Genomic DNA, 16538 nt, shown 5'->3' with positions numbered 1-16538 from the left:
CAAGCGGGGATGGTCATGAAGCCATTGACGATGATGATGATGACGCTGCAACTTCTTCACATATGGAGCTCGATTCAGCGGTTACAAATGATGATGGTGATGTTAGGGTTTATGAGAGTGAGAGATCGGAGTAAAATAGTGTCGTAGGGAGTGAGGAAGAAGATGATATGAGTTACATGTCCTAAATAATTTGTTAACTGGATTTTTATGAGGTTTATTAAGCAAAAGAGGGAAATTGGTATCATTGACAGCAAGACCATGGTCTATTTTTCTGGGTTCGATTTCGTTATATGGGTAACAATATAATTAGCAACACATACAAAAATGATAACTTAGAAGTTAAACGTGATAACTAAATTATCATTATAAATAAGTATGCTAATATAAAAGTTATCGGTAATAATTGAATTATTAGAGTAAATAAACAGGTTAATATATAAGTTAGTTGATACCAATCACATTTTACCATGTTCATACAAATATTATTCAGATATTTAATATGTTAGCATGTTATCATTCTATATTAACATATAATTTGTAACTTATCGTGATACTACATTATTTAGCATGTGTCATCCGTATATTATTGTGTCAAAATAAACATTGTCGCCGCATATTTTCTTTTTTTAGTCAGTGGCATTTTTGTAATTAATCCAAAAAGAAAGGATAGTTTTGGTTTACATAATCTTTCTCTTTCCTACTTACCAAATTTTCAAATTACGGCAGATTTAAATCTAGTTTTTGGGTCAATTGTGGTTTTATATTAATATAGCCCTAATGCTAATGCATGTGAACAAAAAAAAGAAAAAACACATTAGATTTCCTATATAAATATATTTCCCAGCTTTCACATTTGTTTTTCAAATATGCAACCATTTTTAGCCTTTGCAAACTTTTCCTTGGGTTCTATTTAAATTTGTTTATTTGAGAAGAAATTGCAGCATCAATCTTATTAGTTAGGCCGATTAATTTTTGTGCGAAACTCTTTAGTAAAACATATGAATTCTATTTTCACCACAAAAAATTATGATATCAAGAAATTAAAATTTCTAAATTCCTCAAACAATATTCTTCCGCAAGTCACAGTCTCAAACTCTCAATTATTATAAAAGCCTCGTTTCTTTGGTGTTATGCTTTTTCTATGGTATATGTAGGTCACTGGCCTGAAAGCCAGCTTAAATAGAGGTTTTTGCAAAAATGTCCCTTTTTTAATGCTACTTTTCAAAAATGTCTTTTCTTTAAAACTTTATAAAAAATGCTCTTAAAAATATAAGATTTACCCAAATATGTATGTAACATTATTAAAACATACACAAACTACATTACAATGTATCTAAAATCTTATAAATACTTTATAAATACCTTATAAATGCATTTTAAATACCTTTAAAAACCTTTAAAATATCTTGTAAAACCTTTGAAAAACCTTAAAAATCCTTTAAAATAACTTGTAAAACCTTTTAAAACACCTTATAAAACCTTATAAATACTTGGATCCAGTCTTCAAGTAGTAGTTACAATCCATAAGTATCTTATAAACCTAATAAAACTTTATAAAAATTTCAGATTTAAAAATGAGCATTTTTGAAAATGGACATCTAAAAGGGGCATTTTTGAAAAGGGACACACCAAAAAGAGCATTTTTAACAATTTCTTTTGCAAAAATGCCCCTTTTTCAATGCCACTTTTCAAAAATGCCCCTTCTTTAACCTTATAAAAAATGCTCTTAAAAATATAAGATTTACCCAAATATGTATGTAACATTATTAAAACATACACAAACTACATTACTATGTATCCAAAATCTTATAAATACTTTATAAATACCTTATAAGTGCATTTTAAATACCTTTAAAAACCTTTAAAATACCTTGTAAAACCTTTGAAAAATCTTAAAAATCCTTTAAAATAACTTGTAAAACCTTTAAAAACACCTTATAAAACCTTATAAATACTTGGATCGAGTCTTCAAGTAGTAGTTACAATCGATAAGTACCTTATAAACCTAATAGAACTTTATAAAAATTTCAGATTTAAAAAGAGACATTTTTGAAAATGGACATCTAAAAGGGGCATTTTTGAAAAGGGACACACCAAAATGGACATTTTTAACAATTTCCCTATAAGATTTGACAGTTTTCCTATTTTATTATTAATATAGCTTAGACGTGATTCACGTTAATCAATTAAATAACGAATGTACCCAATGTTTAACTACTTTGATATGCAAGGTGTCTCTACTCCAACCATAGTAGTAAGTTTAAATCTAAATTTATCTACATTGCTCTATTGACATAAAAAAATTGTTAAGGACGGTAATCGTAGATTTTTTTTAATGGTTTTTCTACTGGTATAGTTACATTGGCTTTTTTTTTTTTTTTTTTTTTTTTTTTTTTTTTGAAAACGAGTTACATTGGCTATTGAAATTAAATTAATGGTCCACCATATACATTTTTTGTGAGTGGTTACATTTAACATCCGTGAATAAGAAATTTAACCACCCACAAAGAAATGACACAACCCACTTGATGATGGACTTCATGCTATCTACGTGAATGTATTTTCAGCCATTTTAATTTCAAATAAAAAAAACTTTTAATCTAATTTATTAAACATTTACAAATGATAAAATCAAAATTCAAATTCTCGCCATCCTATTGGTTAGAATGCGTTGGCCACAAACGCCATCAACTATTTATTTATAGATCTTTTGCACCCACTAGATCTCGATAGAAAGGTATTTTATGTTAATGAGAATTATAAATATGTTTCAGTTTGTAATGCAGAAAACTTATTTATGTAGTATTATGAGGCCCAAATGTTTTTGGGACGAAGATCAAATCGCTGGCTCGTGATACTAAAATTATATGAATGTTTCCTTTTTAATATGTGTACAACATGAATACTCTTTTTAATATAATGCAAACCATGTGTATAGCTTAATAAATAGTTAACCTTTTCTTATATTTAATTTCCTCTACCGGTAACTAGGATTGTGATATGATTAGCATCTTCCATGGGGACTAGTTTGTCACATGAAACCATACACTTTGAATATATTCCAAGTAAAATCCTTGCAACATGTCTCTCTTTTTCTTATAATAATGCTTAGTAACGGGTCCCTTTAGTAATAATTTTTTACATCGTAAGAACCCAATATAGCTCTACATTTATTCTTAGGACAATCAAATACAAAACAGGAAATCTATACTAGTATAATCGCAGCATTTTTTGTGACGGGTGGGTAAAAAAGTTTTCGGGTATATCGGATATCCGACCCATTTTAAAAATTCTTTCACAAAAAATTTGTTGGGTCGGGTTATATTTAACCCAACTCATACACCGGATATTCCATATTTAATAATTTAAATTTTTAGAAGATTTGATTAAGATTTATAATTATGATTCTCCTATCATCTTTGTTTGATTTGTTTTTAACTGTTTTGAATCATCATATAATATATAAAGTAAAAAAGAATCAATTTTTTTTCTGCATATACTGTGATTCGAAATTTTAAAAACGGACATATATTATCCAATTGACGAAAATGTGTGTTCAACGTTCTACATCGATTAATCCTACAAAAAAAAAAACGTTCTACATCGATTAAAATATTTAGACAATGATTCAAAATCATATCATAAATAAGAACATTAATAAAATAAATGAGTTTTTTGGCGGGATGGGTTTGGCGGAACGGGTTTTTGAATCAACAATAATAAAAAGATTAAAATATCATTAATCCGCCGCTTCAATACGGATTTAATCCTTTTTTTTAATACAAATCACAGGACGGGTAAATTACGGAACGGGTTATATTTCGGAAATGATTTATATGGCGGACGAATTTGAATCAATATTTATATACCGCTTTAATACGGGTTAAATCCTCAGTTTATTAATAATTATCTCGTGGACTCGTGGTATACCGTTACTTAATAACAATTGTAAACTATAATATAAATAAATATGTTATAAGGAGATATAATTTACAAAATATTTTTATACTAACTTTAAAATTAAATCATCCCGCGGTGTACCGCGGGTTAAAACTAGTTAATTCTTACAAAATTAAAAGTTTTTAATCCCATGGTTTTTTTTTCCCGGCAATAATCCATAGTTTTATTAATCTTCCGCTTTTTCAACTATATTTCTCATTTTAGTATTTTGAGCGAACTTTGTTATTTTAGTTGATATTAAATAAAATCATTGCCAGCACTGCAAAATCAGTAGTCCAACAAATATAGACGAAAAGTCGCAATAAATCATCGACTTCACATCGAATAATCTAGTAAAAAAGACATTGGAACTTTTTGATAGATTAGCGACATCTATAATAAGTTGCACCAAGTCAAAAATATTCTTACTAAAGAAACAATTAAATAGTTTCTGTTCACAAATATTTTCATTTCCCCATCCCACGTACATAATACCCTCTCTCTCTCTCTCCTTTAAAACCAAGAAAGCCATTAACTTCTCCCATTAGAGAAAGAACAAAAGAATCGTAAATATGTCAAACCCATCTCTTTCATCCATATATTTTCTACTTCTCCACCACATCAAACCCAAATCTTGAATACATACAGATCAAAGAAAAGGAAAGATCAAAGAGATTATCATATACTCGATATCATCCGATCTTTCATCTATGGGGGCGGCTTCATCGAGCATCGCTGGATCAGAACCTTTTGCCGGAAAGTTATGCGGTCTCGAAGATGTGCCTGAGAACTGTATAACGGCAATGTTCATGTACATGGAGCCACCGGAGATCTGCCTACTTGCTAGGGTAAATAAGTCATTTCATAGGGCGTCGAGATCCGATGCGGTGTGGGAACACAAGCTTCCTTGTAACTACAAGTTTCTGGTCCGAAGAATTCTTGAAGATCAACAACAAGTAGGAGAAAAAGAAAACCTTATCATCCGCAAGAAAGAGATCTATGCAAGGCTTTGCCGACCAAACCTCTTCGACGCCGGCACAAAGGTTCTATACTTCTGTCTTCTTTTTTTTTTGACAAATTAAATAATATTATTTTATGTTTTTTTTTTTTTTTGTGTGTGTTTACAATCTTTTGATATATTTGATGGTCAATTACGTCCCACTTAGATTTTTCTTGGGGTGTAAAAATATTTTCCTTCGGAGTGGTTATTAAAAATATATTATTTGGAGGATTTTTGTCAATATGTCTAATTTACCATACTATTTCATTTTATGACCAATAAAAAGTGTTAGAAAAGCTTCTAGAGACAGTAGAATATGTTCTGATGGGGGGGGGGAAAAAAAAAGACAGTAGAATATGTTCTACGAATCCATTGATAGGGTTAGAAATTCTTGCCTAAAGTATAATAGTAGTTATTCCCATCGTTCCTAAAATTTATTAAATTAACACATAAAGCTATTACTATTTTCCACACTTTTCCGTTTTCTTTTTTCTTTTCTTTTGAATTAAGCACCCTTTTGTTACATTTTGGGTTTAAAGTATCTACAAATAAGTATATCAAGACTTAGACAACAAATATTCTTTATAACCTAAACTTTTGTATCTTTTTTTAGTTGTAGGATTTTTCTTTTTCTTACAATAAATAGAATTTGTATGGACAATTGAAATAAGAATAACTGGAAAATGAATGGATCATAAAATAGTTTGGAAGATATTTTTGTGACTCAGTTTGCTTTCTTTGTGGTCTAACTCGGTTTCGTTACCAATTATTTTTATGCAGAGGAAATAAAATTGGAAAATATGAAAAAATTCTGGTTCATATTATAGATAAGTGGTTCCGCTATGTTTGGATTTGACTTGCAAATCATATCAAAAGGCTACATTTAAAATTCGGGCGAATGGGGATTGTCATGTGTGTACGAAAGAAGAAACAAAAAATGATTATTCATATCTTTTTAAAAATATAAAATAATTGTAAAAGTTGGCATGGTTGCGAATTTTTGTTTTTCTGTTTTTGAACAAAGGTTGCGATTTATTCGTAAATTAATATTAATATAAAAGTAAATGTTTGGATTGTAATATTGAAAAGGAAGCATGGCTGGACAAGAGAAGTGGGAAAGTGTATTTGGCGATATCACCAAAGGCAATGAAGATAACCGGCATTGATGATCGCCGATATTGGGAACATATTTCTTCTGACGAATCCAGGTCCTTTTACATCTCTCTCTCTTTCTTTTTATTTTTATTTTGATTTTTTTTTAAAAATTTCATCATAGTCAAAACATTTAGGCCGGACTCGAATTAGATATTCTACAAGAAAAAATCAGTAATTTTGACATGGTATGGCTATGTTTTTTTTATCGGATATCTAATCTTGGGATACATTTTGCTCCAAAAAATCGAATACCCATGATCTACTTTGATTTGGTATACTTTTAACTTAAAAACTCTCTGCTGATTTGAGTATTTATTAATTGTGCTTTAAACCTATCATTATTTCTAGTGAAAAAGGACTTTGTCAACATTTCTTTGTTTCCCTTTCAATGGTAATCATTGGATAATATAAACAAGAAATAACAATGTTATTATTGGCTATAAATCATATAAACATGCCATGACCTTGGTCAAAGTTGATGATTGCACATTTCGTATTCACACACTCTTCTACGACGAAACCTGAAAACATAAATGTCTATTTCTGTACTTGCATATTAATTCAATCGAGTTTAAAATAATAGATATAATTCACATCAAAATGTATATATAGTAGTAACCAAAGAAAGTAACCTAAGAAGGTAAACTGACAACAGCTTTTTCATGCAACAATTCGGTAAGAATTTCAAAACATACTATAGTAAACAAAAACTACTTCTCAAACGGAATTTTTAATGTTTCTCATGTCTCTTAGAAACGAGAAATATAGTATCATAACTCATGTATTGCTCAATTATCACAAACTTTTATGATTATAATTTTTAAATGAAATAATTGAGGGAATAAAAAATTGAAAATTAAATAATGTTCAGGTGATGTTAGATTTTGGTTTTCTCTAAGAATCTTAGATAGAAGATATTAAACAACACGTAAACGAAATGTATAATGACGGACGTATACATTATATTATATATATGAATACGTAAATTTACAGGTGATGCATATAGAATTTTTAGATAAGCTCAAAAAGCTGGTTTGTTTAGTGAATAGGTGAATAGGGGAAGTTTTGGGTCGTCGACGAATATGTCATTTTCTCTTATCCCAAATTTGCTCGATCATACCCAATAATTGGATGGCTTTCTTTCAACAATCGCTTCTTCTCTTTCTATTATTTTATTTATTTCACAGATCTTTGTTCAACAAATATCTTATGGAATTAGAAACTCTATCCGGATTCTATCCACATAATTCGAATATTTTCCCGAAAATTGGAACAAGTAGAATATAACTATATTTATACATAATCATTAACCCCACTATATCACTTTAATATATATATATATATATATATATATATATATATTTATAGATTTGATATGTAGTACTCTTTGATTGGTAGATATGAGTTGTGATAAGTCTATCATTAGTAGGCCTCATTGTTATTTTGAAATTTATCTACCAATCAAGACACTAATAAGTAATAACTAAAGTTGTAGTAGAGCTTATCCAGCTTATCCACATTGTCCCACTCGCGTTATGATTATTTTCATCGTTAATTTCTTATGATCAATGATTCTTGTTTTATTAAACTTTTTGTTCCTTCAGATTTGGATCTATGGCTTATCTCCGGCAAATTTGGTGGTTAGAAGCAGTTGGGAAAATCATATTCGAATTTTCACCCGGAAAATACAGTTTATATTTCAAGATACAATTAGGAAAACCTATTAGAAAGTGTGGGAGGAAAACATATAGTTTGGACCAAGTTCATGGTTGGGATATGAAACCGGTCCGGTTTCAATTGTCTACATCGGATGGCCAATGCGCTATGTCGGAACGGCATCTGGACGAACCGGGGAGGTGGGTTTATCATCACGCGGGTGACTTCGTCGTAGAGAATCAGAACTCACCCGTTTGGGTCAAATTCTCTATGCTCCAGATAGATTGTACACATACCAAAGGTGGGTTATGTTTAGATTGTGTGATCATATGTCCATTTGAGTATATAGGGAAATACTAATATTCCGATTAAATGTTTTTTAGAGGTTCTGTTGATATGTTAGTTTTTAGGATTTTTTTTTGTCAATACATAAAGTCTGTATTAATATAATTAAAACTGTGAAAATTTTGGATTAATTTTTATGCAGATGTAGTTCTAGCCTTCTAGGTGAGAATGTTAAGTAAGGTATGGTACTATATATGATTTAGCGATGTCGTAATATGTAAAAGTAGAGGAATGTGAAAAAGATGTAAAAGTTTTTCAGACTTGAGGAGTTAGAAGTTTATAACTCTCTTTCTTTCATAATCTCTTTTTGTTTTTCATTTATCAATACTTTTAACTTTTAAAATTTACTATCATGATCTAGATCCAAAAATTTACGTATATACAAATTTTTGAAACGGATTAGAGCTAATCAGGTCCATCTCACATGCAAGGATCTTTGGCAAAACCAAAAAAGAGTTAAAAGTCTCTTATAGGCCCTGAATGTTTACTAGTTTTTAAGTGGCTTTTGGTTTTTAGATATTGGTTTTTGGATTTTTGCTATAAATATAAAAATTAATTAAAAAATCAAAAAACCAAAAATAAAACATAATCACGTTAAAAAATAAAGTTTTCCACAAAAACCTCAAAATCAAGGTTTTTAGTTTCTCTTTGAAACTTGAGAAACAACTCAAAAACTAGTTTTCCTAAATTTTAGAGAATCTAATTTTTTTTTTAAATCTTGAATTGTGAAAAAACAGATTTCCATAAATAAAAACCAAAAACCACATAAAAACTAGAAATTTGTTATCTTCTAAAAATAGACTTCTTAGTTTTTATCTTAAGAATTTTTTTAAAATTGATTTTGGATCCATGGTAAATGTCTATGTTAAATAACAAATACAAATTAATTGCGAAATCATACACTAGAAATTTTGAGAAAAAAAATTACAAAATAATGTTTTTGGTTAGAAAATTAACTCAAATTGACAACTGGGCCTACCTGTCTTTAATGGGCCTATCCTACTGGGCCTATCCTATTGAGCAGAGAAGTTCTTCGAGAAGTCATCAATGGCGGATACAGAAGCTACGAGACTCGAAGACAAGAAATGAGTCTTCGAATTTGTAATTTCCCGTTCCATCCAAAATTCGCGCTACAACCTCGCGCCCAAAGGTCAACACGAATCTTCGCTCGTACAGAGAACGATTCTCCACAACAACAACAACAACTCAATCTCTCTGTTCTTCGCTTCACTTTCGGTAATCTCTTCCTTCCCCACTTCAAAGTTCAGATTTTTTTCAAGTTTTTATGAGAAAGATTTGAAATTGATTTGTGTCTGCATTTGTAGGAATTCCTGGGCTAGACGAATCTTATCTACCGAGATGGATCGGGTACGGGTTTGGATCACTTCTTCTTCTTAACCACTTCTCAGCTTCTGCTCCAATCAGTGAATCTCAAATGGTAATTAGTAGCAATATTGCTTCACAGCTTTGAAATTTTAGCATTTTTTTTTATGTGTGAATTTTGTGGTGATAGAGATCAGAGGCTTTGGGATTATCACTTGCTTCGTTTTCAATAGCTTTACCTTACATTGGTAAATTCCTTAAGGTAAATACATAATTTTTAAATTGAGTGAAGAAAAACTTTGATGGTCACTTGTGTTGGTGTTGATGGGTTGTGTGTTTAGGGCTCTGTAGTGGAGCAGAGAACTCTACCTGAAGAAGGAGAGCAGATTTTTGTGATATCATCAAATATTGGAGATTCTTTGAAGGAGGATTTAGCATGGGCAACGTATGTTTTGTTGAGGAATACAAGTACTATAGCTGTGGTATGCTGTTTCTGTCTTGGATATGGGTTTGATCTTTGATCTGCTCTGGTGCTTAGTTGTGTTCTTAATTCTCTGTTTTACTGAAAAAGATTGTTTTTTTTTTGTTTAGTTGATATTGGTTCAAGGCGAGCTTTGTGTTCGCGGGTACTGGAATTGTCCAGATCAGATGTCAAAGGCTCAACTACATGATTGGTTTAAGAAAAAAGTGGATGAGATTGGCTTGGCTGATGTGAAGGATACCCTTTATTTCCCTCAATATGCAGGTAGTGTGTTTCCTCAGTTGCACGGTCTTGAATTTGTTCAGCTTTGTCGATCTTTTTTATACCTGAATGCATGGAATTTTACTCTTTTGTTTCTATTGTGTTGAAATATATGTTAACTTTCAGTTTGATTTTAGGTTCTGCACTATCTTGGGATATTCTTCCCGATGGGACGCGTTCTCTTTTTATGCAACCTCTTGTACAAAATATAAGTGAACCGCAGAAAGTGAATGGGTTTTTGCTGGTGGCTTCTACTGCTGGGTATGCATATAGCGATAAAGATAGAGCCTGGATTGGAGCTATGGCTGAGAAATTCAGAGGTTAGATTGTTCCCATGGATCAAAATGAAATAAGGACTTCTTGCTTCCATTTTTTCTCTTTTTGTGGGTTTCCGTTAAGTTGAAACTGTGCAGTCACAACTTTGACAGACTCTCATCGCAGTATTTATGCTTCGCCACTGTTCCATCTGAATATGGGTGGACTTTGCACATTTTTATAGAATGTTAATTGGACCAGAACTAAACGTTTTTGCTATTTTATTGATAAGACTTCAGGATGTCATTGTCCTTGCGGGCAAACTATGTGGCACTGGCAATATATAATCTAACTTGAAAATATTTTGATACCATAACCAAAAACATTGAACATCTTTTTGTCCAGGCCGTGAAGCTATTAGTAATGTAGTAGTTGTTAATATAAAATCCTTAGGATAATGCTTTTCTCAGTCAACTTTGTTAGTCTTCTCACCTTAAAAATGAAATCTCGTAGTATCATGAAACAAAATATCATCCTAGTTCTAAACTTTAAGTTTAATGTTTTTTTCCTTCATAAGACTTGCAGGATGACATTAGCTGTTCATGATAATGTAATCTTTGACCCGAATCTTGATTGGTGACTGGCGAAACACTTCAGTTCTTACAGGAATTTCTCAAGGCCATAAACCAGATTCTGCATAACAAAAAGAGAATAACGGCAAGTGATTAGATAACAGTAAGACATCAATGGATGGAGAACTCTCGCTTGTTACCTTGAGGCGTACCACCTTTCTGATAGCTAGGAGTAGGCCAGGCATTAGGGACCTCACGTCAATTATGTCATGTTTAAGAGTGTAAACCTGTGTACAGCAGTTTGTGTATAAGAAATTAAGAATCCTTATGAGCGATGAACCTGAATTTTAAAATTGAGAATCCAATATTCAGTTTGATTTTCAAATAGATTGCAGTGCTGATAATTACATCTCCTGGACTTGAGAAGTAGACTTGTGTACTAGATGGTAGTCCCGGTAGAACCATACTGTGAACACGAACCCCGTCTTCTCCAATCACTTGACCTCTTGCCTGGAAATATGAGAAAACACAGCTATGTTATGTATAATATGTACAGGATCTAACTGGTCCATCTTTGTTAGCCTTTCTGACATTTTTTTCGTCAATCTTATTCGTGCTGTACCTTAACATCAGTTGAACTATCCTCTCTGTTGTAGATCTGACCAAGATTTGATATGTTGTTTGCAATTTGGATAGCTTCTGGAGAAGGAAAATCCTGCATTTGATAGGTATCTTTTGAGTGACTTCTTGTAATTCAATGTCAAAAGCTGCATAAGCTTTATAAGCAAAACCTCTGTATGGTTCTTTCATAAGTAGCCTCTTTGAAGTTATATGCCTTAATTAGTCTTGATCAACATTCCAAAAGTTTCAAAGTTAAAACGCAGAATTCTAGGAAATATCGATTGTTTTTTTTTTATGTCATACCGCTGCATTAGGCCTTGACTCCACTAGTTCTACATTGTTGTAGTGGAAGGAGGCCATGATCACAGCCTGTTGGAGAAGTATAGATCCTATGGATAGAGTTGGTGCTACAAGGCATCCCTATAGTGCAAGCAGAGACGAAATTTGATTGACGTGGGCAGACTCGACCTCACAAAGAAAGGGAACATAATGAATTTTCTGCGAGTATCTCATCTCACCATGTGCTCACCATGGTGGCCTTGTCACATAGTGCAGACAACGCAGATACTGTCTCTGGCTTAATCCGAGGTACATACACCACACTCTTCATCCCAAATGCGGTTGCCTTGATAGATTCAGAAATCATTAACACTGTTGCTAGTTTTCTGAATCTTTTTCCATATTAGTGGATGATATAAAGGAGCTTGATAGAAAGAAAAAGAAGTTAATCTGTTACCTGTTTTACATTCTCATACACTGTTGATAGGTCTGTAAAGTCGATCACAACTCCGACTTCTTTTCCCTACTAAAGATATCCGTGTTATTCCGTAGAACTTAAATCTGTTGAGAATAGAGAGAGAGAGGGGTAAGAAATAATGGAACCTGAGATATTGAGCCTAACACCATTGTTAGATCACTCACTACGGGTATCTCTAAAGGCTCCTCCATGTCACACAGCTATGCAAGAACAGTAGAGTTAAGGAGTCAGTCAATAGATTAACCAACCAGTTGGAATAGTATACAGATGGGTTTTAAGATAAGTCACCAAGCCAATATCTTCGCCAACAAAACGGTTATCGACAGCACCAGCTAACTCCATTCCCCTGGCCTTAGTCACAGCAATCACAGCCGCTCTACCTATTTCCTTTGCAGCTCCATTTATGATTACCTAATTGGGAAATTCGAAATATTATCATATCAAAGCTGCATTGTATGGAAACTCATGATGATGATGATGATGATGTGATTACCTTAATGTTGTTTTGTGAAGGTTGAGAAGCCGAGCAGGAAAAGGAAGGCCTTGAGGGTTTGAGATGTCTTGATAGCTTGAAGAAGTGGCAGTTCACAGCTGCCATTGCTCTAACCTAGGAGATAGCTTTTGTGTTTCTTTTTGTTGCTTGATGGTTTTCTCATGTTGATAAGAGATTTTTTTGCACTGTCATTTGTCTTCTACTTCAAACGATGTCGTCTCTGTTTGAGGCGTTTGGAAGGATAAGGTACTTGACTCTTTGTGTTTTTTTTTTTTTTAAGACAATTTCTCAAAATTTGGAGGAAAAAAAAAGGCACTTTGATTTCTTTTTTTTTTCTTCAACAAAATGTAATGTGGGGGTTAACAATTGAATAAAAAGAGATAGTTAAAAAGATTTACAATATCTCTAATAAATTTGTCCTTACTCGTATCGTATTGTATGTAACTTATGCGGGTGTGAGCTTTCACGACTTGCACTATTGGTTTTGGGAGAATTGAGCAGACAGAATATAAGCAATCACTAGCAAACAAACCAAATATGGTCGAGTTTTTCCAAAAACATTTTGAGCAGATACAATATCAAAATGAAGAGAGAAAAAAAAAACTATAAGTGCAAAAAAAGACTGAAACATAAATAAAGAAAAACTAAATTAACTCTAAGGTGAACCGCTCCTGATTCAGGTCCCCCATAAGAAAAACTCGTGTCGCTCGTCTTCTTGATGTTGTAGTAGTCGGGGTTCGTCTCTCCTACAACGAGATCGTAGGCCGGCTGGAAATTGCCGGTGTTAACCATAATTTCCAAATCGCGCATATACGCAGCTTTGGCACTGCTCGGAAGATACCCGGATCCCATCTGGGTTGTCGTGTGCTGACCGGAGACGTATTTGTCTATTATTTCACCGCCCCACTGCACACTCTCTGCATGGTCAGTGAGACAAGTAAAGATCTCCCTTGGCCAATAACCAACTGGAATAAGTACAGTGCCACTGTTTGGGCCGACAGACAACCACCAGTGTCCAAGGTTTGGATCCTACATTATGTGTATTTATATATTAGAAAAATAGTTACATAATAAAACAAGATAAAATTAAACGTCTAACCTTCCAAATCTGGATTGTAATAACTTCGGTGTGGGGATGGATAGCGCCTTCGACGAGGACATTGCCACTAGTTTGTATAAAACCAGGGCGTCGAAGATTCTCGCATTTTTCAATCGTGTATGCATCATTCTGCAAGTAAAAAAAAAACTATTATTAGTTTATAGAAAACATATTGTCGTAAAATTGAAGTGAAAAAGAAACATATGACACACTTACCGTCCAGAAAATAAAGAGTCTAGGCTGGTCGTCCAAATATACCGAAGGATAAATCTATATAAAAAAGAATTAAAAAAAAACAATAATAATATTAGTCATACATAAGTTTTATAATTAAAATAAAACTTATGTACCAAAAAGTTAAGTAAAATCTAACCTGCCATCCTGCCTCGATGGTGTTCATGTCACCTCTTTCAACTGAACCCGAGGTGAGCCAAAGTTGGCCTAGGCTGAACTCGCCGGGTTGAGCAACTTTGGGGTGCCCCACACTCATTGTGACTTTTGTTCCATAAATCTTTGTAGTGCTGTTCAAATGTGCGATAGCATACTGTGTACACAAAACGAATATACAGTATTACAGTTAATATAGGAAATAAACATTAGCATATTCACAAAAAACAATGATGAATTTTGACCATAATATAGAAAAACTGAAAAACTATATATTTGCCTCATGTCCGCGCGTGAGTTCATCTTCAGCCCCAGAATTGGTAGCCTCGTTCTCTTGAGAACCCACTCTCCGTATCGGAATCGTTCCCTCATTGGTATCCCCATTGTCTTGAGAAACCACTCTCCGTATCGGAATCGTCCCCTCGGGACATTTCGACCCGTTACGACTGTTCCAAATCTGCCAGCCGCTAACTCCATCTTCATTTTTGGCTGTGTTAGGAAGATTTCTTGGTACTTCCTGTAATTATATTTCGTTTCAAAAAAGAAAACATTGTATATATAATATATTAATAAGAACTAAGCACATACAATATTTGAAACTGATGTTTAAATGAGTCATATAAATAAAATAAAACAAAGACCTGGAGCTTGTGATCCTTGAGGAGAGGATGCCTGAAGGCCGGCTGAGCTAATATTTCTGTGCAATCTATGATATCCCCGTCAGGACTCTGTTAGGTTTTACAAAAAAAAAGTTAATTATAAATAAATTTTGTGTTCATGAACCCTGGAGCCAATCGAGTAGCCGTAAAATTTGTGCTAGTTATCAAAAAAAAAAAAAAATTGTGTTGTGAACGTGCAGTTTATTTACATTGATGGCTGTAGTCGTTGTCGAGGTGGTTGTAGTCGTTGTCGAGGCTCCGACCGCGACGCAGAGAGTGAGTGTTAGTAAACACAAGAAGAGAGCCCTGCAAATAAATAAATAAAAACACTCTCTTAGTTTCTGATCCTGCATGCAAATAAAAACCCTTACGTATCAGTTGCTAATTTTCACCATGAAAAAGATCCTCGGATGATTCTTCTTCTGAACAATGGCACATTCATAGATTCTGCATAGCCCACGTGGCCTACCTGAAGAAGGTTCATATCCAATTAATCAAAGAAATATTAGATACGAGAAAGAAGAAAAAACATAACTTAAAATTCTATATATCATTCGTACGTACTCTCATAAATCCACTATCGAAATATCTAATCTAATTCTTCTGAAGAACAGCATCTCAGATTTACAAACCATGAAAACATTGACTAGATTCTATAGAATGATAGATTCACATAAACGTACACCAATATAATAGAAATTTCTTCAAGCCCTTTTTCATATTAAAACTCCGCTTTTTACCTTACACACGAGAACACACATGGAACCCCAAATTGGCTCTCTCTTCACTAGCTTGGATGATTTTCACCAAAGAGTTCTTATCTTTACTTATAATAAAACACGTAAAAGTAAAACCTATGAGACAAGATAATAACAAATTAGAAATCTTCTTTTTTGCCATGGGACCAATCTATAGGTTTTACATTCTTATAACTCCTAACATTTTTCATTTCTAATGAAATATTTATATTCTTAGTAAAAAAATAAAAATAGAAATCCTAAATAATTTCCTAAATCTTGAAATAGAAATTATTCGTATATATCCAACCATACGTGTGATGATCTTCATTAGCCTTGGACGTTCGGGTATTCCGTTCGGTTCTGGATATTTTTGGATATAAAAATTTAGGATTAATTGGGGTATTTTAGAATTTCGATTCGAGTTCGGGTTCAATTTCGGATACTTTCGGTTCGGTTGCGGATATCCGAAATATTGGAAATGTTTTTAAAATCAGTTAAATTTGAAAAAAATTTGAGTAAATTTGAAAAACTAACTAAAATTTTTGAGAAAACATAACGTAAAAGTAAACCTATGAGAAAAGGAATAACAAAATAGAAATTCTAAATAATTTCCTAATCTTGAAATAAAAATTATATATTCGTGACACATACCCACCCGTACGTGTGATGATCTTCATTAGCCCTGGGCGTTGGTGTTTGTGGATTCCCGTTAACACATTAATCATTTTCATTTTCATTATATTTCTGTAGTTTCTTCCCCCACATAAATTATAGATATACACATGGATTATGTAT

The 16538-nt window shown here is 32.7% G+C and overlaps 4 protein-coding genes across 6 annotated transcripts; 2 read left to right on the top strand and 2 right to left on the bottom strand.

Annotated features, from left to right (window-relative positions):
* Positions 1 to 4099: 4099 nt before the first annotated feature.
* LOC9301968 (F-box protein PP2-A14) lies at positions 4100 to 8355 on the top strand. The gene is made up of 3 exons (XM_002865848.2): positions 4100 to 4982; positions 6029 to 6147; positions 7699 to 8355. The coding sequence occupies exons 1-3, from the start codon at positions 4650 to 4652 to the stop codon at positions 8108 to 8110; spliced, it is 864 nt and encodes a 287-aa protein (XP_002865894.1). The 5' UTR covers positions 4100 to 4649; the 3' UTR covers positions 8111 to 8355.
* Positions 8356 to 9131: 776 nt separating this feature from the next.
* LOC9300231 (protein COFACTOR ASSEMBLY OF COMPLEX C SUBUNIT B CCB2, chloroplastic) lies at positions 9132 to 13115 on the top strand. 3 transcript variants are annotated; one of them, XR_002333929.1, is made up of 10 exons: positions 9173 to 9331; positions 9421 to 9533; positions 9609 to 9680; positions 9760 to 9900; positions 10010 to 10163; positions 10298 to 10480; positions 11001 to 11150; positions 11644 to 11715; positions 11955 to 12196; positions 12879 to 13115. XR_002333929.1 is itself a non-coding variant. In XM_021034520.1 (7 exons), exons 1-7 carry the CDS (start codon positions 9181 to 9183, stop codon positions 11003 to 11005), a joined length of 819 nt encoding a protein of 272 aa, XP_020890179.1. In that variant the 5' UTR covers positions 9132 to 9180; the 3' UTR covers positions 11006 to 11394. The 3 variants fall into 3 exon arrangements, 1 of the variants encoding a protein (XP_020890179.1); XR_002333928.1 differs by lacking the exon at positions 11001 to 11150; XM_021034520.1 differs by lacking the exons at positions 11644 to 11715; positions 11955 to 12196; positions 12879 to 13115 and having other exon boundaries at positions 9132 to 9331; positions 11001 to 11394.
* LOC9300230 (dihydrodipicolinate reductase-like protein CRR1, chloroplastic) lies at positions 10810 to 13112 on the bottom strand. The gene is made up of 10 exons (XM_021034513.1): positions 12859 to 13112; positions 12654 to 12776; positions 12491 to 12565; positions 12345 to 12410; positions 12138 to 12233; positions 11912 to 12028; positions 11610 to 11702; positions 11396 to 11497; positions 11188 to 11274; positions 10810 to 11108 (listed from the first exon to the last, which is right to left on the bottom strand). The coding sequence occupies exons 1-10, from the start codon at positions 12961 to 12963 to the stop codon at positions 11076 to 11078; spliced, it is 897 nt and encodes a 298-aa protein (XP_020890172.1). The 5' UTR covers positions 12964 to 13112; the 3' UTR covers positions 10810 to 11075.
* Positions 13116 to 13321: 206 nt separating the features above from the next.
* Positions 13322 to 15573, bottom strand: LOC9300229. Its single transcript, XM_002864107.2, has 10 exons — positions 15568 to 15573; positions 15396 to 15472; positions 15213 to 15309; positions 14986 to 15072; positions 14625 to 14861; positions 14331 to 14501; positions 14174 to 14227; positions 13958 to 14086; positions 13525 to 13887; positions 13322 to 13333 (listed from the first exon to the last, which is right to left on the bottom strand). Exons 1-10 carry the CDS (start codon positions 15571 to 15573, stop codon positions 13322 to 13324), a joined length of 1233 nt encoding a protein of 410 aa, XP_002864153.2.
* Between the last annotated feature and the right edge of the window lie 965 nt (positions 15574 to 16538).

This window comes from Arabidopsis lyrata (assembly GCF_000004255.2).
Source record: "Arabidopsis lyrata subsp. lyrata unplaced genomic scaffold ARALYscaffold_8, whole genome shotgun sequence".
Taxonomy (NCBI): domain Eukaryota; kingdom Viridiplantae; phylum Streptophyta; class Magnoliopsida; order Brassicales; family Brassicaceae; genus Arabidopsis; species Arabidopsis lyrata.
The sequence above is the reverse complement of the archived record's forward strand: the minus strand, read 5'-3'. Positions and strand labels throughout refer to the sequence as shown.